The sequence below is a fragment of the Adiantum capillus-veneris genome, chromosome 23, assembly GCF_014529385.1.
Source record: "Adiantum capillus-veneris isolate H3 chromosome 23, ASM1452938v2, whole genome shotgun sequence".
Taxonomy (NCBI): domain Eukaryota; kingdom Viridiplantae; phylum Streptophyta; class Polypodiopsida; order Polypodiales; family Pteridaceae; genus Adiantum; species Adiantum capillus-veneris.
The window spans coordinates 10,258,104-10,281,856 of record NC_140953.1 but is presented as its reverse complement, the minus strand read 5'-3'; the positions used below and the strand labels follow the sequence as shown (position 1 = coordinate 10,281,856).

The following is a 23,753-nucleotide window of genomic DNA, read 5'->3' as shown; positions in this document are numbered from 1 at the left end:
TTCATCCTTAGAAGGAGTCACAAAGGAAACTTTGTACCTTGTGGAAAATTGCAAAGTCTACGACAAGATTTCAAAGAATACAGATGCCTCAACAAATGATGAAGGCTCCACACTAGTGAAACTACCACTCGAAAGACTAACTCAGCCCAATCAATAGCTAATGTTAAACAACTAGCTAAAGAGGTAGTCAAAAAGATGAACCAAGCCTACAGACAAGTACAAAATGTTTAAACGACCTCAAATGAGTAAGTGGGATAACTTTTGTACGGTGAACTCTTAGGTGTCCATGGGACTAAGCCTAGATATCTTTTTTTAGTATTCCTAGGTTAGAATTCATTTATTAATAGAAGTGGGATAACCTTTTGTACGGTAAACTCTTTGTATGGTGAAGTAGTGTAGTGAGAAGAGCCATGTTATAATTATCATATCTTGTAATATCGTAATTCAAATCAAGTTCCATCAAGTGCATTGTATATTCTTCTCTTACTAGTAGATTCACTATCACTTTGGTAAAGTATCATGTTTAGTTTCTATAGGAGGCTAATCTTAAGCTTAACAAGAAGTTGTTAAACTATTTTTGTGCATCTTTTGATGACCTATAGAATGAAGGATTGTGATCTTTATTACCCTCAAACTTAGGTTTTGATGGTCTAGGTTTGATCTGACAGCCCAAACTTAGCATCTCCTTGAGTTTTAAAGAATTTCGATCTCATATGATTGATAAAACATGAAGTGATTAATTGGTGTGAGGAATGACTGTATGCATGACGATTGATTGTAAATTGATGATTCATGATTGCTCTATTGCATGGTCCTTCGCAAGTTCACATTGTGATTGACACTCCAAAGTGTCTCCGTGCCCCATCACATTACCTCCAAATCTTTGAAGCATGCTTTGTGATAGGATATATTGAGATTGACTCATCAATCTTGGGAAGTGCAAGCTAGGCACAATGCCTACCAAAACACTTTCAGAGAAGTCCACTACGGAAGATAACCAACAAGGCAGAGATAGAGGTCATGGCATCAAAGTTAAATAGAGCTCTTAAGACCCTCGACAAGCAACTAAGGCATTGACAAGGATGTGCATTATCTAGGAGGGGAAAATAGATACCCATTCTAGCCAATTTTTCATTGAAATCTTCGTTTTTAGTCTTATTTTGATTACACGGATTGTAAATATAGATGGAGCTCACCCACTTACTTTTGATGTAATTATATATTACCCATGGGAACAACCTAGATGTAATTTTGATGTAACTATTACCCATGGGAAGAAAGCTTAGATATCTTTTTTTAGTATCCCTATGGTGTAGTGAACTCGGCAGATCTATTTTGTAATCATCATATCTTGTAATTTGGCAATCCGAAGAATGCTTTGTGATGGGATATATTGAGATCGAGTCATCACTGATCTTCAACCCACTCACATGAGAATTACAAGCTACGCGTATTTCCTATCATAACACTTCAAGAGAAAATCCAATGTGGTAGATAACCTACAAGGCAGAGATAAAGGCGGGGGAATCAAAGTTCATTAGAGCTCTTGAGACCCTTGATGAACATTTTTTTTGCAATTAAATCGATGACAGGGATGTGCATCATATAGAAGGGGGAAATGTTTGCAATGCCTGTGATTGATACCCTTCTAACCAAAGTTTAGTTGAAGTCCTCATTTTGTTTTGATTACACAGATTGTAAATATAGATGGAGCTCACCAGCTTAATTTTTACGTAATTATATATTACCCATGGGAACTACTATAATTAATTCTGATGGATTTTAATTACATACATTGTAAATATAGATGAAGCTCACCCGCACAATTTTGATGATATAAATCTATATTACCCCATGGGAACTAATCATAGATGCATTGTAAATGTATATGGATCTCGCCTACTCAATTTGATGTAACTCTATATTACCCATGGGAACTAAGCCTAGATGCATTGTAAATATAGATGAAGCTCACCCGCTTAATTCCCATAGCTAATTATATATTACCCATGGGAAAAAAACATAGATATCTTCTTTTAGTATCCCCAGGTATAAAATCCAATTATTAGCATAAGTGGGATAACCTTTTGTAGGGTGCTCTTTGTATGGTGAATCAATAAAGTGAGCATAGCTATTTCATAATCACCATATTGTAATCTGGTTATCCAAATCAAGCTCTATCAAGTGCATTGTGTTTCTCTTCTCTTGCTAAGACATTCATTGTCACTTTGGTGAAGTTTCATATTTATGCTTTGTAAACTTTAATCTGATGTTTTGGTGATATATTCAAGGTTAAATGTTAATCTTTTTATAGGAGGTTGATCCTAAGCCTAAGAAGGAGCAGTTAAACTGTTTTTGTGCATCTTTTGATAACCCATAGAATGAAGGATTGCAATTTGTGTTATCCTCAAAATTAGGTTTCAATGGTTCGATTTTGATATAACATCCCGAACTTAGCATCTCCTTGAGTTTTAAAGCATTTCGAGCTCATATGACTGAGAAAACATCAAGTGATTAATTCCTGTGAGAAATGATTGTAGCCTAACCGATGATTGGTAGTTTAAGATTCATGATTCCTCTAGTGTATCTTCTTCCGTAAGTACACTCCATTGTGATTGACACTACGATGTGTCTCTATGCCCCACCAGAACATATTGCCTACCAGAACACTTTAAGAGAAAATCCACTATGGCAGATAATCTACAATGTAGAGATACAAGCCAGGGCATCAAAGTTCAACAGAGCTCTTGAGATCCTCGATAAGCATTTTTTTCCACGACTAAGGCAATGACGAGAACATGTGTCGTCTAGGAGGGGAAAATGTTTACAGATGCCGATGATCGATACCTTTTCTAGCCATCTTATTTTGGTTACACGGACTGTAAATATGGATGGAACTCATCCGCTTAATTTTAATGTAATTATATATTACCCATTGTGTTTCTCTTCTCTTGCTAGGAGACTCACTCTCACTTTGGTGAAGGATCATGTTTATGTTGTGCAAACCTTAATTTGCTGCTTTGGTGATTTATTCAAGGTCAGATGCTAATCTTTTGATAGGAGACTGATCTTTTTTCCAAAAAGGTTGAAAAAAGAAACTTTGTAGCAAAGATATGTGCGCTTGTCATATTAACAACATGAAACAAAAAGAAGAGGTGTGAGTGCGAGCAAGAGCAAGGCAAGGCGGGTTGGAAAGGGAGAGGAAATAGCAAGACCCTCCTATTTAACTTCAACAGCCATGGCAACAACCTCATGCCACCACCTCATGGCTAACCAAAGATAGGGCTTTTATGAATTTCCCATTGCTTTTGCCCCCCCCACTTGTGTTGATAGCCTTGAATGTTGGGATGACGCGAACTCTATTGCATCTCTTATGGGCCTCCTGATCTCCATGTCATGTGTAAGCCAGCTAGTAGACAATATACACGTGTGGTATCTCTTATGTTGAAGGTGAGCTGCAAAGTACAATCAACCCAATGATGTGTAAGGCTTTGTCGAATGAGCCACCAACACCAAATATGCTCACATCTCTGACATCTAGGCTACAATATCCTTTTTAGCCCTACAAAAGAGCACATGGTGTTTTAGTTTTATGCATAATTATCAACCATGTTTTTGCAACCATGTATCATTTTGTGCATTGGGCCTTTAGTAAATTCTTCTTCAGCTTTATTCTAGTATGATTAAGCTATACGTGGATCGTTGGTCTATCCACCCTAATCCATATCATTCATTTAGGCATTCTTCATCATCACCTTACTAACTCCACAACTCATTATTTGAGATAATTCTAGAAATCCATGTAAAATTAATGTTGTGTTGTCCATTTTCATGTTTGGTTTTGTTGACAGACAAAACCCCTCTTTTTTAGAGGACAAAGAGTGTGGGAAGCTGTTGTGGAGGAGCTTTTGACTCAACAAGGAATGCTACACGCTACACAAGTAGGCTATCCCCCAACCAACACACACAAGCACACTAAGGCCATTCATGGAGAATGATGTATCATTTGTTTGGGGATTTGGTTATTTACTCTTGTAAGATGATGCAGGTGAGCCTCCAGCCGCCATGAGAGCTTTACTCCATGTATCTCCTTACGGCACCTTTGTTGCAAAATGCTCAGCTTGGTGAACCATTTATGTTGTTGATGCAATTGAAATTGTTTCTTTGATTTGATGGCTACATGAAAAAGATGAGTGCGCAATGATGGAACGTTTAAACACCACACATCTGTACTTCAAAAGGAGTGGAAAGAAGTGAAGGATTTGCAAAGCATCATCCTTTTGCACAGCAGGCTCCTTGATTATCTCCCTTGCAAGGGGTAGCCAGCTCATTGTTTCTGAAGCGCATGGTCTTAAAAGAATGAAGAATAGTGTGGAATGTCATGCTCTTACATAGCTAATTTCTTGAAATTTCTGTTGTATGAAATAGCATCACTAGAGTTCATTGTTGGTAAGCTTAAAGAACATATAGTACTGCATTTAAGGTAAATGCACCAAGTAAACTAGCTCTAAAATCAAAGATAGATGCACAGGGGCCAAGGCTCACCATTTGATCACCTTGGTTATACACAAATGCCCCCCTCACCTTGGGGTCACGCTCTCATTTGATTGCACTCCACCCGATAGATGAGCAAGCTGCACCCTAGAAACGTGGATGGAGTGAGAAGAAATAGATGCTGTAGAAGTAAACTCATGGTTGGATTCACCCTCGGCTGAACCTGAATCATTGTAATCAAGAAATGTTGGCTTAACTGGCATTTCAAGTATGTCGGACATTCCAGAAAGCCATAAAGTCACCATGGACATTGCTGGTCTTTGCTTGGGATTCTCCTGTGTGCATAGCAATGCGATATGCACCAAGCGAACAACTTGTTCTGGAAAGAAGACATTACCCAACTTCTCATCCACCAAGTCTAGAGTTCTTTCATGTGAGTACTTTTCCCAAACCTGAACACACATCAAGATGGTTCTCTCTCTCTCTCTCTCTCTCTCTCTCTCTCTCTCTCAACAACCATCGCCCAAGTGAAGACTTGTGTAACAAAGGAGCTCTGCGAACACAAATTTCAAGAAGATAATGGCCTCAAAGTCCACATCGGTGGGCACTGTTGAGGACACCCTTGAAGAGGCAATCACCAAACTCAACAACATTGTTGAGCCAGTCAACATCAAGCCAGAGACCGTCGCTTGGATCAATGATACACATCGACATGTGCGTCCGAGCATTGTGTCCTTACTTTCAAGAACAAAGAGGAGCGGGTGAAGCTTTTATCTCAATCCCGCCTCCTCAAAGGAACCAAGCTTTGGATTACTGAGGAGCTGACCATGAATCAACTTAAAATTAAAAAGGACGAGCTCAAGAAGATGTCTGAAACCCGCAAACAAGGTAAATGGGCAGTGTATCAAGGCGGTAAAACTATCATCCAGGACTTTCGAACTTCAAAAGGGGCTCTTCCCCCAACTGCTCCCCCTTAGGTTTTTGTTCCTTTCTTTTATCCTCCCAATGGACCCTCAGTCCTTAACTGATTGTATCTCATGTCTTTACGTATAAGCATGCTACTGTAAAGTTTTGTATCTGGTCCCATGGGTCATATTTGACCTCCGTGGACGATAATACAATCTATCTATCTATCTCTCTCAATGTCACAAGGCTATGGCAACCACTAACCTTAGTTGTTGGTTTCTTTCGTTTAATTTTTATTTGATTTTTAGGACCCTCTTTTTGAAGTCACAAATGGCCGGGCATTGTGTGGTAAACGGCCGATGGCCGAGAGTTTGCCACGAGATGGTCGGGCAAGTCGACACTGAAATCCGAGGAGTAAAAGGGTGTCTAGGCTCAGTTCAAAGTCACTTAGGCCCCTCGCTCATCCGATTCGGAGGGCAAGAAGCCCTACAGGTACGGAGAACGAGGGCTTGCTACGAATGCCACCAACACACAAAACGGAGCCCAAAACAGTAAAATACAACCTGTTGTGTATTTGTTAAGGTTTAGGGTTTTGACCCTAATTGATCCCTAATACCCCCAAGCGGAGATGGGATCGTTGTACGATGTGATTTGGTGCATTTTCGGGGCGAAAAACAGAGAATTCAGAGTGCTGCAGATTCTCACCAGGTTTGGGAAAGTGCTCGTATGCGCCGGGGGAGTCACCTTTTGCATGGGAACTTTATTTGTGAAGCTTCCTACCGCGGTTATGCTGCCGAAATCGGGCTAGAGTATGCCATTTTTCAGCCCAGTAAAAGTGGGACAGCTCGTAGGAACTCATAGGTTTTCTCCCAATTTTTATAAGAATAAAGAAATACAAAAAGGGGCACCGGTCTTTAGGGCCTACAAGGTGTCATTGTCTGCTTGGTAGCACTCTAGCTGCTAGGCCGTGGCTTGATTGAAGTGTTAATTCCTATCACAGGTTTAATCGTGAAGTTCCTCTGCGTCGTAAAGTTCAAGTAAAGTTTATCAAGTAGAAATTCGGGTGGAAGCTATATACACCGTCCCACGGGCCAATTTCATGGTTCCGTCGCCGCAACAGAATCACTTTTTCCTTAAAGAGTGAGCCTTGGTTCGTTTGTGGCGAAGACATGGAGCAAAGGAACATAGAATTACACTATGGCTGACAGGACAAACAACGCCAGGGAAGAGGGTTCCTCTTCACAGGACAGATAGGCTATTCCACGCTCGAGTGTTCGAGCGTGGTGAGAGTTCACGGCCACCCCTATTTGTACCTTTTGTTGATTTGAATGCTCCACAAGATCAAGGGTATATGACTGGGCAACTAGACGAGGATACGTTCGAGACACACTTAGTTGCCACTGTGAATGTCTTTTCTCGGTTGGTGCTGAATCCTAGGTTTATGGAATTTCTGCAAGTGCCACGAGTGTCACAGCAGACAAGGCAACTCTCTCTTGCAGTAGAGCTTGTTGCGTCCCAGAAGGGCAAGGAGCACTCACATGTTGCGGAGTCAGTTGGGGCTCCAAGACAAATTCCATTTGTCCATGAACAGGTGGTTTTACCAATTCTACCAACCACCTTTCAGAGTCCAAATGTTGCATTAAATGGACAGGGAACCAGTTTCCAAGCTATGCAACAGGTCTTTCCACCACCCACGGTACATTCTAAGTATTTCGGGGGTGGATCTGTGTTTCAGAGCATGGCTGGTTATGCGATTGGAAACCAATAATATATGCCAGGAATAGTCTTTGGTAATAATGGCATGCAACAAGGGTTTCAGTGCAACCAGGGCCAGCTTGGGGTGCCACATGGCAATTTTGGCATGGCTGGTTTTTCCGACGAGCACGCACATACGGCACCAGTTATTCAGAAAGTCAATGGCCAAGGGGCACCGATGATCCCTATTACAATTCCCATGTTGCTGACAATTCCCTACGACAATTTGGGAGCACTGCAAAAGCCAAAAGCATACAAAAAAGGTGGTGCAACTATGAAGTTTGATACTTTCCGCGGCTTTGAGGATAAGCAAAGGCTCTTACTTTCCTCCCACAGTTTGATACAGCTTATGCAAGGGGGAATTTTACAGAGACCTCTAAGGTCAAGAAAGTTGCCACTTTCTTGAAAGCCAATGCGCTTACATGGTGGACGATACTATTTATGCGAGGACAAGCACCCGCCACATAGGTATACTTCAAGAAAATGTTAGCATTTGCATGACTGTCAAATAAATTTGGAGCCGATGTCATGACGGATTGGCACCATTCACTGCGGCTACTTGCAAGAGCCTACAGGAGGACAATTGCAAGTTCTGTAAAGCGTTGCTCTAAGTAACCTCCCACAAGTTTGTGCCACTGACAAGCAGATTGAGAAGTATTGTTGTGGGCTGCCTAAAGGTCTTCGAGATTACTATACAAAGAACAAAGCGGCTACCCTCACTCAGCTTATGGAAGTTGCCAACAATGGTCTTGCCTTGTTGAAGGGAGAGGACAGTGGGTTTCAGGGCAACGTGAAAGGGGGTCAGCAAAAGAAAAATTCAACAAAGAAGCCCGTTGTGAAAGTGGCTCTTGAAGCGTCCCAGGGGTCAAAAGAGGCAAACAAAGGCAAGGACTCAGCCGAGACGTTTGAAGGACACGCTAAGAAAAAGAAAAGAAAGTCTTTTGTGCACAAGTCGTTCGAGGTAAAGAAGGTTTTAATGCATAGTCACATGGAGACGGGTCTCGGGGACGTGATGAGTCCCGAGGACGTGGACGTGGCAAAACAGGGGACGAGGGACGCACTAGGGGACGCGCATTTAAAAACACTTGTTCTTTGCACATTAAATGCTTGACATATACTAGACAACACTAAGAGCACAAGATTGCAAAGAAAAAGTGGGTTTTGTACTCATATTACATAATATCAAAATATAACATGCAGTAAGGACGTGCGACACCGCGCACATTGATTTGGTGATCAATCATGCTCCTCGAAGGGCAAAAAATAATGTTGTACAAGTGAAGAGTGGATAAGTTATCACAAGACGGGCACCACGTGCCAATAGAAAAGAACAGACTGAACTGACTTTTAGAACTTCAATAACAACTGAACTGAAAAAGAGAGAGAGAGCACACGCGACACGGAGTGGCGGAATTCCACCCCAGAGAGTATTGGCCCCAAACCTTGACGCCCCTTCTGGTATTTCTTTATATTGCTTCAACTGAGTACAATGTCGGTACTCCAATCCTTGCACCTTCAACTTAAGCATGCCAGACAATGAGCCCTCTGCACATATTTAAAGGCCCTTTGCCTTGAAAAGCAATCAAACTCGAAAGCAATTGGTCCCAAAAGCACTAGCACCAAAAGCTATCAGCACGCTTTGCGAAAATCCGTACAGCTCTGCCACGTCACCAATCAGCGTAAAACGTGGAAATCCATACAGGCTGCCACGTCATCAGTGCAAAATCCGAAAATCCGTACAGGTCTGCCACGTCATCACTTGCTACGCAAATAGAGTGCAAGTGTGTGTGGTCCTGCTTTATTTAATCCCTTTAGGTCACTTGGGCCCAATGGGATCCCCTAAGTTGGCGGGAACTCCTCTTTAAAAATAGGCCACTTGGCAAGACTTTGTAAGTTGGTAAAACTTCTTCTGTTGCTTCTCCTTCTTCATTTAGGGTTTAGGCCTCTCGGTCGGGATCTGTAGGTTGGCTCCGTTCTTCAGTGGCTTGACACGTCAGTAGTTTGTGACATCCCCCCTTCTTGAAAGAAAGTGATCGTTCGCGATTACAACATACCTACAAAACAACTGAAGTTAGCTCAAAAATTTCCCGAGGGACAATTGGTTTTCTCATTCCAAATCGGATCTCTTGATTTCTTGGGTCGCTGGCTTCCCAGAAGAATCTCATCCAATAAGGAGTCTCATTCCAAATCGGAACTCTTGATATTTTGGGTCGTTGACTTCCCATAAGTACCTCATCCAATAAGGAATATTCAATGGTTGGCACATCACAATGCAACACAAATGCTCACATATGTATGTTACAAGATACAACGAACAACGCCGCTGAGCACTCCCTCGAGACAGACGGTCTGCGGTATGAAGCTACTCAATGACTACCTCGGCACTCCCCTCACAAATAACCTAAAAAGGTCCAGACCATGAGTTCACGGGACTGGTACAAGCAAACGCTCCCCAGATCGCAGCCTACGTCACTTGGAGGTTGAAGCATACAACCAAACACTCTCTCGTCTGCGTCATTCGGAGGTTTTCCAGCAAAACGCTCCCCACACATCTCGTTGTGTCATACCGAGGTTCACACAATACCAAAACAACATTTCTCTCTACTCCCAGGAGTAAATCACCAATAATGAAACCAACCCTTCGGGCTACACGCTCAGCTTGGACCTGGGTTGGACAGTCACTCCTATCTTGCTTGTCTAGAGGTCGTTCGGATGCGGTTACTCCCCATCCAAACCGGCCTCAAAGATAGCGAGGTTGGCTGTTGTGGGAGCAGTTGTTTTCTCTCACCGACTCCATTAGGATCATCTCATGGAATGTGGAGGGATTAGGAGGGCCCCAGTTTTAGTGTCAGAGGGGTCGGCTGCGTCAGGAGCTTCAAAGACGCCTTATGGGTGGTGAGATTGACATTCTTATGCTACAGGAGCATCATCTTTGTGAGAGCCGCGTTCGACGATGTGGTCAGATTTTGCGCGGTCGCTATGAGACGTTTTGGTCAGCTGCATTTGGACCTGGAGGCATCCAGGGAAAGGTATGTATGACTATTGCGATCTCTTTGCAACACGCCATAGTGGGCAGAGGGATTATTGTGCCAGGCAAGGATCACTATGCAGGTTCAAGGTTGCCTCATGGGCTTCCTGAACATCTATGCGCCCAATGTGGCGAGTGCACGTGCAGAGTTTTGATCTCATTGTTGAGTCTCTGCCGAAGGCAAAGCAATGGTGCATTGGGGGTGACTTCAACATGTTGGAGGACCCCTCTCACAAGATTGGAGGTAGCCATACTATTGTGCATGGAGTTGAGTTGGCAGCTTGGGAGAGGTTTTGTACGACTGCGGGTTTCAGATGTGTGGCAGCATTCTAGCTTTGTAAGGCCCCCTGACAGTTTGTCCTTCTCTCGTTCGGACCGCAGAGTGGGAGGAGTGAATCTATCTTGGATAGATCGCTTCTACACTAGTGACCACTTCTGTGAATAAGGTGGGACAGTCTGCATTCTGGCTGGTACTTCTTTTTCAGACCATGCACCAATGATCCTCATAGAGAGAGATAGACAGAGGAGGGATGGCACGATGCTTCGTATTCTTGAGAGGGTTTTGCTGGACTCTACGCTCAGAGAGAGAGTGGTGGCTCTTTGGACAGAGGGCTTAGCCGTGCAGGACTCTCCTGCTCACAGGGTGGCCTCTGGAATTACTCAGCTCAGTCGGCTTTTCTTCAGGAGTCCATGGCCCGCCTGGCTGCAACGAGAGAGGGGGCGTTGCTTCCTTGCAGAGGATGCAAGAGCAAGAGCAGCATCCAGACACGAGCAGCATTCCGACGGGGCGTTGCTTCCTTGCAGAGGATGCAGGAGCAGCATCCAGACAGTCCTTGGTTGGAGGAGCGGTTGCAACAAGCTCGTCAGTAGCTTGCTAGCACGGAGGAGAGGCGCCATGAGTTTGCTTTCCATCGACAGGCATCTCAGTGGACCCAGGTGGGTGACCGAGTGACAGGGGCTTTCTTTGAGGCTGTGGGACCCCGGCATACGCATGCGAGGGTTAGCTAGTTGAGGAGGCTTGACGGGTCAATTGCTTCAGAGCCTGAGGACACGCGAGCAATTGCTACCAACTTTTATCGTGACCTGCTTTCAGTAGAGCCTCAATCAGAGCGCCAAGATGCTTGCAAAGAGCAGGTTTGGACACAAATGCCGTGTCTTGTGACTGAGGAGATGCGCCAAGGGCTTGAGCAGTCTCTTCAGCTAGAGGAGCTCCATGTGGCCCTCAGAGCACTTCCCCGTGGTAGCTGCCCAAGTGAGGATGGATTGACTCCCACTTTTTTCTTAGAGTACTGGGACTTGCTTGGCTCAGATCTCTACAACGCTTTTCAGTATATCCTGCACACAAGAGAGATGCCTAACAGCATGAGTGAGGGTCTCATTTACCTCATTCCCAAGGAGGGTGGCTCCTTGGATGAGATTCGACAATGGCGACCCATCACCATCCTGAACTCAACCTACAAAATTCTTGCCAAGGCTTTGAGTTTGAGGATTCAACCACTTCTAGAGAGCATTATACATGGGACACAAACAGGTTTTGTCAAGGAGCGTAGTATCCTTGACAACATCTTTACGTTTTTGGAGGCTTCTACCCTCGCTCGCCTCCTTGGTGAGGATCTGGTGATACTCCTTCTCGACTTTAAAAAGGCCTATGATAGAGTTGACCGGGACTTCGTGGAGGGCACTCTACGCAGGATGGGCTTCTCAGATGCTTGGATCAGAGGTGTGTCAGCTCTCTCCAGACGGGCACACAGTCAGGTATTGTTGGCAGGTGGCATAGGAGATCGCTTCATGCTCACACATTCGGTCAGACAGGGCTGCCCTCTTGCCCCCTTTCTCTTTTTGTTCTATGCTGAGGCGATGAGCAGATTTTTGGTTTCACAGCAGGTTGGTTACGTGGCTTAACGCTCCTATTCGGGGCGATGAGTTGTAACAAACTACTGACGTGTCAAAGCCTAAAGAATGAAGCCAACTTACAGATGTGGCCGAGGGGCCTAAACTGTCACAAACTGATGACGTAGCTTCCCGAGAGCAAAAACCCTAACCCTAATTTCTGCCAGAAATCCTGACTGCTGAAACCCTAATTTTGGCAATCCTAACCCTAAAACCTACAAGCCCTAATTCTAGAAACCCTAACCCTAAAACCTGCAAACCCTAATTCTGCTGCCAAAAACCCTAAAATTGCAAAAACCCTAACCCTAACCCTAACCTAAGAGCAACAAGGAGATTTTCGAAAATTGCGCTGGCTGATGACGTGGCAGGCTGTACGGATTTCCGTGATTTACGCTGGCAGCTTTATGGCTTTGCTTTTGGACTAGAATTTTTGAGTTTTAAAGGCTTTTTACTGTAACTGCTTTTTAGGCCAAGGGCCTTTAAATACGAGGCTAGGGCTCATTCTCTCGCATGCTTCCTGGCGAAGGTGCAGAGTTTGGAGTACCGGCTTGTACTGAGTTGATGCAATATAAAGAAATACCCAAAGGGGCGCCAAGGTTTGGGGCCAATACTCTCTGGGGTGGAATTCCGCCACTCTGTGTCGCGTGTCGCCTCTCTTTCAATTCAGTTGTTATTGAAGTGTTCTTTTCTATTGGCACGTGGTGCCTGTCTTGTGACACGAGTTGTTGGATACTGAGTTTGCAGACGACTCAGCTTTGTAATTGGAGGGCCAAGAGGCCAACCTTCACAGGTGTGAGCAGGCTCTTGAGGCCTTTTGTTGTGCATCAGGCGCACGGATCAACTGGAAAAAGACTGTGGCTTTATCGGTTGGTAGTGCTCCTACGCCAGATTGGCTGCTAGGTGAGGGTTTCAGATGGATTTCCCCTCGGACTGCAGTTCAATACTTGGGCTGTCAGGTTGGTTTGGGCTTGTCCCCTGAGTAGTAAATTGCTCCCCTCCTCCTGTCCATCAGGAGGAAGCTGTTACATCGGAGTTCCACACGTCTTTCCTTGGCAGACAGAGTTGTAGAGGCCAACCAGGTGTTGTTGGCTACTATGTAGTACATCACTTCCTGTTCGATCTTTTCGAGTTCATGCATCAGTCAGGTAGAGAGACTGATCAAGAACTTCCATTGGTCAGGGCGTGACACTCAGATAGCCCGGGCCAAAGTGGCCTGGCAGGTCATCACTCTTCCTTGTTCTCAGGGAGGGTTGGGGATCACAGACCCAGCACAGCAAAGCAGAGCCCTTCTAGGGAAGTTTGTTGTCAGAGGATTGCTTCCAAGGGAGGAGCCCAGGAACAAGTTTTTGCTTCAGCAGCTTAGTGCTAGGGTGGCCCAGGCTGGAGGCCCCTGGCGACCTTCGACCAGATGGATCTTCACAGAGATACACAAAGTTGGCTTGAGCAAGAGACTGGAGGACCATTTTGCTATGACTCTTCTCCGCTCCTGGGAGCAGCCACAGAGAGGCCTGGAGCAGCATCAGCCTACTTGCACGGAGGAGCGCCAGAGGCAGCCCCTTATTTGGAACCCCATGGTTAGCACTCAAAGAGGCCACTTGGTTGGTAGTAGGCTTCATGTTTCTTGTCCCATGGCAGAGGATCCAGCACGCGCTGTAGGTGACTAGTTATAGTTCTCAGGCTTGTCAGAGGAGCTTCAGAGCATCCAGCTACAAGGCATGAGAGTGCAGAGCATGTGTCAAGACATCAAAGAGGCATTACCAGCTGTGTGGCTCACACCTCTTGAGTCAACAGCGCCCAGATGGATGGGGGCCTTCACGCGATTGGAGGTTCTCAACGTAGTTCGAGCTAGCTCAAAGACTGTACCCTCCCTGGTATTTGAGCTACAGGGTGAGGGTCGTTTACATAGAGTTTCAGTAGAGGCCCCACAAGTGGCAGAGTGCTGTTTTCAGAGGATCCGAGTTGTGGGCATCTGTGGGAGGACTTGTGTCATAGATCCTGACCCACCAGCTCTTGAGATTGGCCACTCGAGGCTGTGGGCCTGGGAGAGTTGTCCCTAGGCACGTGTGCAGTGGGATCCTGGAGAGTGGTTTTGAAGGGACCCCTTCTCCTCAGCCGACCAACCAGGTATTCTTTTCTTTCAGTACACTGTTCATCTAGGACGTCACATAATGGCAGCGCGGAGAGAGGCTCATCCTGCTCTGCAGCACCTCACTGGCAGGAGGAGGGTCTCACAGCTGAGTTCTTGCCAACTTTTTGGGCGAGGTTGTGGGACATCAAATGTACATACGAATTCAATGCAATAGAAGTGTGCATCGCTCTTCAAGTGTTAAAAGGTATTATGCTCACTTCTATCATAGATGGAGATGACAAAAGTATGAAGGTCTCAATAAGTCATTTGTATCTATGTGTTATGACCTTGCAGGTACATGCGATGATAAAAGCGTGCTAACAACACAAGATCATCAATGGCATGTATATATGGCATGCAATCGAGGAAGTTTGCGACTTCAAGAGGGAGGCATGTCACGAGGACGTGGCAACTGCTAATCTTAATTGTTGGTTTATTTCCAATGATTTTTTTATTTTATTTTTGGGGACCTCTTTTTGAAGTCACAAATGGCCGGACATTGTGTGGCCAGTGTGTAATGGCCAATGGCCGAAAGTTTTATCCGTAGACGAAAAGGCCTTGTCATTATGACTTGGTCAAGCCAACCGGCACTGAAATCCGAGCAGTAAAAGAGTGTCTAGGCTCAATTCAAAGTCATTTAGGCCCCCTCGTGTAACCATGTCAGACTTTGTAAATAATTTATTTATTTACGAGAAAATAATTATCGAATTAGTTGTGTGCACATCAGAATAGAACTAGCAATTCTAGGGCCTCAAGTACGCCCAAGTATTGGCCAGAGCACCTCAGGGAGACCCTAGCAGAAAATACCTTGAAGCCCTAGTGATTGGGAAATTGGGTCTTCAATGAAATGGTAGATAGTAGCCTCAGATTTCAGGCTCAGAAAATTACGCGCGTCAGTGCGAGCACAAGAATGAGATGGGGTCCTTAGAACAGTAACCCTAAGGCCTCAATTATTTTTATGGCTTTAAGATAAGTCAGTTAAACAAATTTAAACTGTTTGTGCCGGACCAAATGGCCGGACAAGTGCGAACAGGTAATGTTGAGGAGCAGCTAACATTTCATTAGTTGCGTCCATGTGTACAATCGTGAGTCAATTTGCACATTTCATTAATAGCTTAGGAATTTTTACATGTGAAAGTTGAATGGTATTATAGTTATTAAGTAAGTGCACCACTTGGCACACTTGCCAATGCAAAGTGACTCTCTCACTCACTCACCCTCTCTCTTCTTCTAGTACCCCCTTCTTGCTGGAGTCTATAAGAGAGCAGCCTCTCCCCCTCTTCTCAGTGTTGGCAGTGCTCCTACCCCCCCTATTGAGAGTGTGCTCTACGCATTGGAGCCCTCCATGGAAACTTGAGAGCAGCCCCTTGCGACATATGTGGTGGCCTCGTGCTCCCATTGTCTAGAACAAGGGTTCTCATAGCCATAGCCAGCTTTTGGTGAAGATTCATCGCGAGAAGTTGCAGCAGGCACCTCCGTGGAGTGTGGTGGCTGTAAATTCTCTGTTTTCAGCCCTAATCATCTATTTTAGGGTGAAATTCAGCAAAGTACTCATAGAATCTAGTTCTTCTCTACCTACACTACGCGTACACAAAGTTTGGTGCGATTCCATCGCGAAAAAGGTCTCTATTTCGGCATTGGAACGTGCTCAGGTAACATGTTTAGGTTATGTGCAGAAAATTACAGCAAGCATGTGTGCGTGCATTTTGCGTGTTTCTCCCTTGTTTTAATTGCACGAATGATTATGCATAAAGGGACACAGTTAGTGGAAGGTAGACTCTCATTTTCAAGAGCTTCCATTGAGTTTTGTGGAAGATAGACTCTCACTTCCGAGAGCTTCCCAAAATCTCACAGCAAAGGGAAAATCCTCTCAGTATTCAAGAGTAGTTTTCTCACTCTCTCAGTCAGAAGCAAAAAAGAAAGAATAGAAGACAAGCTTTTGCCCCGTTCCTGTGCTTGTAAAGATTCTCCCTTAGTAATAAAGATAATCTCTTTATGGGGGGGGAACCAACCCATCTTCTGGTCCCAATGAAGTGTCAAGTTTTCTCTCTCGCTCTCCAATTCTCTTGACTATTTGAAGTACAATTAAAAGTTAGCTTACGCTTCCGTATTTTTGTGACAATGGTATCAAAGCACGGTCATCTCTCTCTTTCTTAAGGGATTGACGACTCTTTGGCAGACTGATAGAGTTCTCTATCCTTTAACAGCATGTGGCAGAGTTGCAAAAAACTCTCCCATCCATCAGTCCAAAAATTTCTCCATACCCTTGAGAAAGGGAAGGGCCAATGGGGTCGGGAGAAATCCCGCAGAACCCAAAGACGCAAGAATCAAAGAAAGATCCTTTAATTGGAACCTCCCGCATGCACGAGAGAAAGAGGAAACCTCCAGAACGTCATGTGCGGTTTAATCCAAAGGTTCAAGGGTAGGATCCTCCTGATTCTTCTCAGTTTTCTTGCATGAAGGATCTCGATGACATAGTCGCTCCAAAAGACATGTTTCTTACGATCAAGGGAAAGGAAGTACATTCAAGGGAAAGGACTCCTGTTCATCGAGAGTCTAAGCATAGAAAGAAGGAGCACCATAAGAGAAGGCTCCGAAAGCAGAAAACATTCAAGTCAGGTGACAAAGATGTAAAATTCAACACCTACAATGGACGGCGTGATAATGACAAAGCTTTGGCTTTCATCCGCCAATTTCAAGATGCATTTGCAGAAGGGAACTTTAAAGAAAGATCCAAGCTTCGCCATGTCGGTATGTACCTGAAAGGCAACGCCAGCAGTTGATGGTTAACCCTAATCCTAGAAAAACGCAAACCCCAAGATTGGACTGCTTTCAAGGAGTTCTATGCACAATTCCTTCCTCCAGACTATTGAGGAAGAAGTAAAGAAAGAATGGGATCGACTCCCACAGTCAAAGAACGAAACTGTTCCATGCTATGTGGATAGGTTTTGGTACGTTACGTCTGGAGATGATCAAGCGGATATCGAAGATACCATGTACTGCAGCTGTCACCAGCGTGTGACTACTATCTATCCTTGTTGTTGATTTCTTTCTTATTATCTATTTACTTTCACTTTTTGGAAACACCCCTCGGGAAATCTAACTGCCCTGCATTGCATAGCTAGTGTGGAACTGTCCAGAGGGAGTCCAGGCCTGAGGGCAAGAGAGCACTAAGGTTGGACAAGGACTATGGTTAGCCAAGTGGGGTCATTGACTAGCCAAAGTGGAATCCTTTGCTACAGAGGCTACATTTCAGTTCTGGATGTGGCCGCAGTGTACAAAGAGGGTCGGATGACCTAGAAAGATACAATGGCAACATCTCCTAAAATTTAGGGAACTGCTATTTTGGGACCTGAAAATGTGTTGGCGTCATTACCTCCGGAATGACAAGGGGAACATTTTCTTACTCTGCCGTGAAGTCAACTGGGCAACCGGTTGGGAGATTTTTAGGCGGCAACCCCGAAACGGGAAAATGCTTGTAAATGTGCCAAGTGGCACATTCTGGTGCAGTTTCTAATGCAAGAGAGAGTTGGCGCTGAATTTGAAGAGAGGAGGGGCTGTTTTGCAGAAATTGTCACAGGTTAAGAGCTATGGAGTGCTTGCTTTCCCTCTTATGCACAGTGCGGTGCCAGGAGTGATGCCCTGCACGCTACAAACTGCCCTCTCTCTCCCCTTTGGCAGTATGTTATGCCCCACTAGTGGGCTCTTCATTTGACCAATGTACAGTTGTGTGGGTTCATGCGCGATTGCCGATGAACCCGCGATTGCCGAGGCAACAGCTTCTTGTACAGGTACTGGATTAGCTAGCGGCTAATCCCCCCGCAGGTACAGGTGAATTCGGAGAGGTTTCACGTCAGAAATCTCGTCCGATTCAAAGGGCAAGTAGCCCTACAGGTGCGGGAGCTCGAGGACTTGCTACGGATGCGACCGGCACGCAAAACGGAGCCCGAAACAATGAATTACAGCCTGCTGTGTATTTTTGCAGGTTTAGGGTTTTGGCCCTAAACGGACCCTAATACCCCCAGGAGGTTCGGGGACGCAAGGGGACCGCTGTACAGGTGTTCTGGAGCATTTTCAGGGCTGAAAACAGAGAATTCAGCGTGCTGCAGATTCTCGCCAGGATTTGCAAAGTGCCCGTATGCGTCGGGAAAATCATTTAATGCGTGGGAATACTGACCGTGAAGGGTTCTAGTACAGTTATGCTGCCGAAATCAGGCCAGAACAGTCAAAATTCAGCCAAGGTTGTGCGGGGCAGCTTGTAGGGATCCACAGCATTTATTCCCTCTTTTGAACAATAAAGAAATACCGAAAGGGGCGCCTAAGTTAGGGGCCAATCTGGTGTCGGTCTTCTCATACAGGTGCATTCTAGCATCTGTACTTCTCAAGGAACCTCTCAGAATTCTCAGACCACGCAGAATGGTAAGAACGGTAAGAATGGTAAGAATGGTAATTCTTCTAACCCTTCTTCCTCTAATTCCTCGGAAAAGAACTCTAACAATGAATCTAAGGGTAAAGCTAAAGCACCTGCAAAACCTAAGCTAACCCCAGATGAAAAAGCTACACAAAGAATTGTAGGAGGATACATCACGGCTGAAGAACAAGTGATTTATGCTAAGGAAGGTAGATGTTTTCAATGTCACGTCAAGGGTCACATTAAGAAGGCTTGTCCTAAAACAGCCCCACCTAAAGAACAAAAGGCACCCACAACAACCACAAGCACTATAACACACCACCCTGAATCTTCTCATGACTCTGACACACACATTGATGAGTCTCTCATGAAGTGTTATGGTCATGTAAAGGGTCAGCATTTTATCATATTGTTTGATCCAAGCAGTATGCATGATGTGATTAGTCCCTCTCTTGTTGAGAGAGCCCGCCTAGAGGTTAGTCAGAAATCTCCTCTCGAGGTTTATGGCTTCGCTCCTGGTATGGACTCTCTCATCACGAAGGAGTGCCTTGATGTGATGTTTACCGTTCAACACGCTTCTTTCAGTAGGAAATTTCTTGTGTCTCCTCTCTCAGGATGTGATATGATTTTGGGCATAAGATGGTTTCGTGAACTCAACCCTCTCATTGATTGGGAGGCTAACACTCTCACTTTACATGCCAAAACTAAATCCCCCCTCATCATTCGTGTTGAGGAGGGCTTGCATTCTTTGCTTCTTATCTCTCATGTGCAGGTAAAGCGTGAATTACGACGAGGAGCACAAGCAGCATTCATCTATGCTGCTCCAGTTTCCCCGAGCATTTAGCCTCCAGATAAGTATTCAGATTTGTTTACGAAGTTTAAACATCTCTTTTTGCAAGATGATCTTCCACCTTGTCTCCCACCCGAGCGGCCGGAAGACCATCGCATCGAGCTTATGGAGAGAGCACAACCTGTCAGTAAGGCTCCCTATCGTTTGAACAAGACACAGGAGGAAGAGTTAGAGCGACAACTCACGGAGTTGGTGGCTAGAGGATTCATATGCCCTAGTGTAAGTCCTTTTGCTGCTCCTATTTTGTTTGTTCGCAAGAAGGATGGTTCGTCTCGTTTGTGTGTTGATTACAGGGCATTAAACAAGATGACCGTCAAGAACAAGTTTTCGATGCCTCGCATTGAGTATATCCTCGATAGGCTCAATGGGGCAAAGGTTTTCAACAAGGTCGATCTCAAAAGTGGAGACCATCAGGTACGGGTTTTCAAAGGCGACATTTTCAAGACCGCTTTTCGCACCGAGCGAGTGCAATGGGAGTATATTGTTATGCCTTTTGGATTGACAGGTGCCGTGGATACATTTAATCGTCTCATGGTAGGTCGTTTCGGCGATATGGTCGGTGTATGTGTGTTCATCTTTTTAGATGATATTCTCTTTTTTTTTGCATCGTGGGAACAACATGAAAAAGATGTCAAAAGGGTACTAACTCGTTTGGATGAGTGTCAGGTGTACATTGCAGCTAAGAAGTTTGAATTTTTTCATACTGAAGTCGCTTATCTGGGTTATATCATTTCTGCAGAAGGCGTCGAGCTAGATCCCACGAAGGTAAACCAGGTTCGTAATTGGGATTTGCCCAAAACTGCATATGATGTGCGTTCTTTTCTTGGTTTATATCAAGCAATAGCTCGCACATAGAGAATTTTGCACGCATTGCTGCACCTATGACTGATGTTTTGAAAGGGGTAAAGACTCGCCGTCAGCGGATAGACTTGCCCGAAGCAGCCATTGAGGCTTTCGCAGCTCTCAAGGTTGCGGTGACAGAGGCACCGTGTCTTATCCTTGCCTCTTGGGATGATCCCTTTGAGGAATGGACGGATGCGAGCAATGTCGCAATAGGCACTGTGCTTCAACAACATGGTCATCCGGTAGCTTCCCTTAGCCGGAAGCTCAATAGTGCGGAAAAGAATTATTCAGTTTATGATAAAGAACTTTTGTCTGTCATTCACTCTCTTAAGCATTGGAAGCATTTTCTTTATGGTAGAGAGTTCACAATTCGCACAGATCATCAAGCCCTCAAGTGGCTATAGTCTATGCCTAGTGCACATTGGAGTGATCGCCAAGCACAGTGGTCACAATTTTTTGAGCAATTTGGAGATTTGATTGAGTATGTACCTGGAAAATCTAACCCTGTTGCAGATGCGTTGAGTCGCAAAGCACAGATATTGGCTCTTGAGTCAAGATCCACATTTTCTATTCAGGGTGAGTCTTTTGACAGCATGAAGAATCAGTATGCGGATTCCGAGTTTGGTAAGCATTGGTTGCAGGCTCTTGCTTCCCAAGGGCCAAGCAACTATCTCATTCGTGATGGTTTGTTGTATTTTCGTCAACGTTTATGTGTGTTGCCCTCTCTCACGCCAACCATATTGCATGATGCACATGATTCTCTCACGGGTAGGCACAACGGAATGAACACCACTTTGGAAAAAATTGAAAGATTCTTTTATTGGCCTAAAATGCGATGTGTTTCGTTATCACACAGTGCACTATATGTCAAAAAGTAAAAGCTCCTAGGGGTAAGCAGCAAGGCCTCTTGCTTCCGCTGCCTATTTCCGATGGACCTTTTCAGAATATTTCTATGGATTTTGTGACTAACCTACCACCAAGTTTGCATTCAAGGAACACTCAATGTTTGACAAGTGTTGATCGTTTCAGCAAGTTTTGCATGTTGATTCCTTGTAAAGCCACAGTTATTGCACAAGATGTAGCACGGTTGTTCATTAAGCATTGGTACCCCCTCTGTGGTTTGCCAAAATCAATTGTTTTAGATAAGGATGTTAAGTTCACGTCCAATTTTTGGCGCGCACTCTTTGAAAATTTTGGCACTAAGTTTTTTTTCATCGGCTTTTCATCCACAATCAGATGGTCAAACAGAAATTTACAATCAATTGGCTTTTGATGTTTTAAAGTCGTATGTGCATGATCAGCAGTCTCAGTGGGAGCTCTATCTCCCATTGGTACGGGCTATTTTGAATGACTCTTTTTCTTCCGCTATTGATCGAACTCCGTATGAGGCAGCTTTTGGCCATCCGTTCCAATCACTTTTGACTCGCTCAGTCAGTCAAATGCCTGATGCCAATGCTGAAAGTCAGTCATTGGATGAGATTTTTGAAAGTGTGAAGCTTCGGCTAAGTAAGGCTCAGGAATCTTATTCACGGCAAACTAATAAGCATCGTCAAGATGTTTTGATCAAGGAAGGAGATTGGGTGTATTTAAGAATCATGAAGCAACGTCTTAAGCAAGTTGGAAAGAAGTGTCCAAAGTTGTCTTTTCGTATCTATGGTCCATTTCCAGTCATTAAAAAGATAAATGAGGTTTCAATGAAATTGCAGTTGCCTAACTCATGGTCAATGCACAACGTTTTCCATGTTTCTTGGTTGAAAGTGTTTCAGGGAACACCTCCAAAGGACATTTCGAAGGAAGAAGAACCGGATATCATTGATGAAGCTGAATTCATGGAGCCGGAGCAAGTATTGTTGCATCGGTTTCGACATGGTTCCAAGAAGCAAGTGAGACAATACTTTTTGAAGTTCAAGGATCAAAGAACCCACGAAGCGGTGTGGATCGACGAAGAGTTTTTGAAGGATTATCCAGAGTTGTTGGCAGACTACAAGGAAGCCATGCAGCTCGGTACCAATACCTCACTTTAAAAAGGAGGGGATGTCACGTGACACATCCAACCCTATGTGTCCATGGACAAGCTACAGCATAACAGGGTTCCGTCAATCCAATCAGTCTAGATTAGAAGTGATTTGGCACTTTTGTGAGTCTATTCGTAGACCGTGCATGCCCAGTCACTTAGTGTAGATGCATATCCTCTGGTTGCACACAGCATGATCATAAGCATTTCCATCAGAATCCTTCAAGGGAATTTTCCAGTGCATTTAGCCTATTTTACCTATTTTTGACATTTTTCACTTAATAATTTAAGTGACTTTTGTTGAAAAGTAGGTACGGCAAATTGGGTAAGAAAATATATAAGCAAACCAAGGTTAGCACTAAATGGCAGATGAGCAAGGAGAACAGCAGGCTTCGGCGATAGGTTCCCTCTCTCTCAGCAAGACTCCCCAAGCACCCTTGGCGATTTCCCTCACACAGGCCCTAGCATTTTTCCTCATCGCCACCCACCTTTTCCCTTGGCGTTTTTCAGCAACACCAGATCGCCTTGCCTCCTTGCACCTAGCGTTTTTCATCATCACCAGCAGCAAGACTTTTCTCTTGGCGTTTTCAGCACCTACCCGTAGCAGAAGGGCAACGTTTTCAGCACCAAAATGCAGCAGTCACATCAGCGTTTTTAACAGACAAATCAGCGTTTTTTCACACAGCATAAGATCAGCCCAGAATTCAGCGTTTCATTTGCAGCAGATTTCAGCCTTGAGCGTTTTTGGACAACAGGTAAAGACATTCAGTTTTTAGCCCTATTGTCCGCCTCGCCATCCCCGTCGTCATCATCGACATAGTCTAGACTTGCATCAGTTCCATGCACCATCATTGTACCAGTTTGTGCAATCAATCGTAGACCACTTTCGCCAACAAGAGTGGGGCCTTCGAAGGAGGGTTTTACAACAGTCTCTGGTGTCGTATTCTCTTCCCTCTCTATCTCTCGGTCTCATATACTTGCACGCACAGTATCCACTCAACTTTGTTCGTTATCATAGCACTCTCTCATTAAGAACGGAAGGCTCTCCCTTCCATAAGAACAAAAAGGAACCTTGAGCACATTATGGAGCACTCATCTTGAGAAAGAACAACATTCATTCTGCTGCACCTTACACCTAGTGTGTGCTAGGGTGGATTAGCGTTGGTTATGTTCATGGGTGTTGACCATAGTGTATGTTAATCCCAACTTAATAGTGAGCAGACTCAATGTGCAAAAGTAAGTAAACAATGCATTAGATTCAAACGAATGAATAATGTACATGGTGCTTTTATAGCCCCAAGCTAAGCTGCTAAAGGATAGAGATCATGGACCTTCTTGAATGTTAGGTGCAGCGGAATGAATGTTTGCGCTTTGCTCAAGATGAGTGCTCCGATCTGTGCTCAAGGTTCCTTTTAGTTCTTATGGAAGGGAGAG

General features: G+C 44.6%; 1 protein-coding gene across 5 annotated transcripts in view; it reads right to left on the bottom strand.

Moving 5' to 3' along the window:
• Positions 1-3,064: 3,064 nt before the first annotated feature.
• LOC147427408 (cysteine-rich receptor-like protein kinase 29) overlaps positions 3,065-23,753 on the bottom strand; it is an 80,749-nt gene continuing 60,060 nt past the window's right edge. For 2 of the 5 annotated variants that reach the window (XM_086496383.1, XM_086496382.1), the window contains exon 7: positions 4,207-4,946. In XM_086496383.1, coding sequence (XP_086352509.1) covers positions 4,581-4,946 — 366 coding nt within the window. In that variant the 3' untranslated portion in view covers positions 4,207-4,580. Of the gene's footprint in view, positions 3,456-3,541; positions 3,563-4,206; positions 4,947-23,753 lie in introns of those variants that run through there. The other 3 variants (XM_086496384.1, XM_086496385.1, XR_015185937.1) reach the window with 3 other exon arrangements.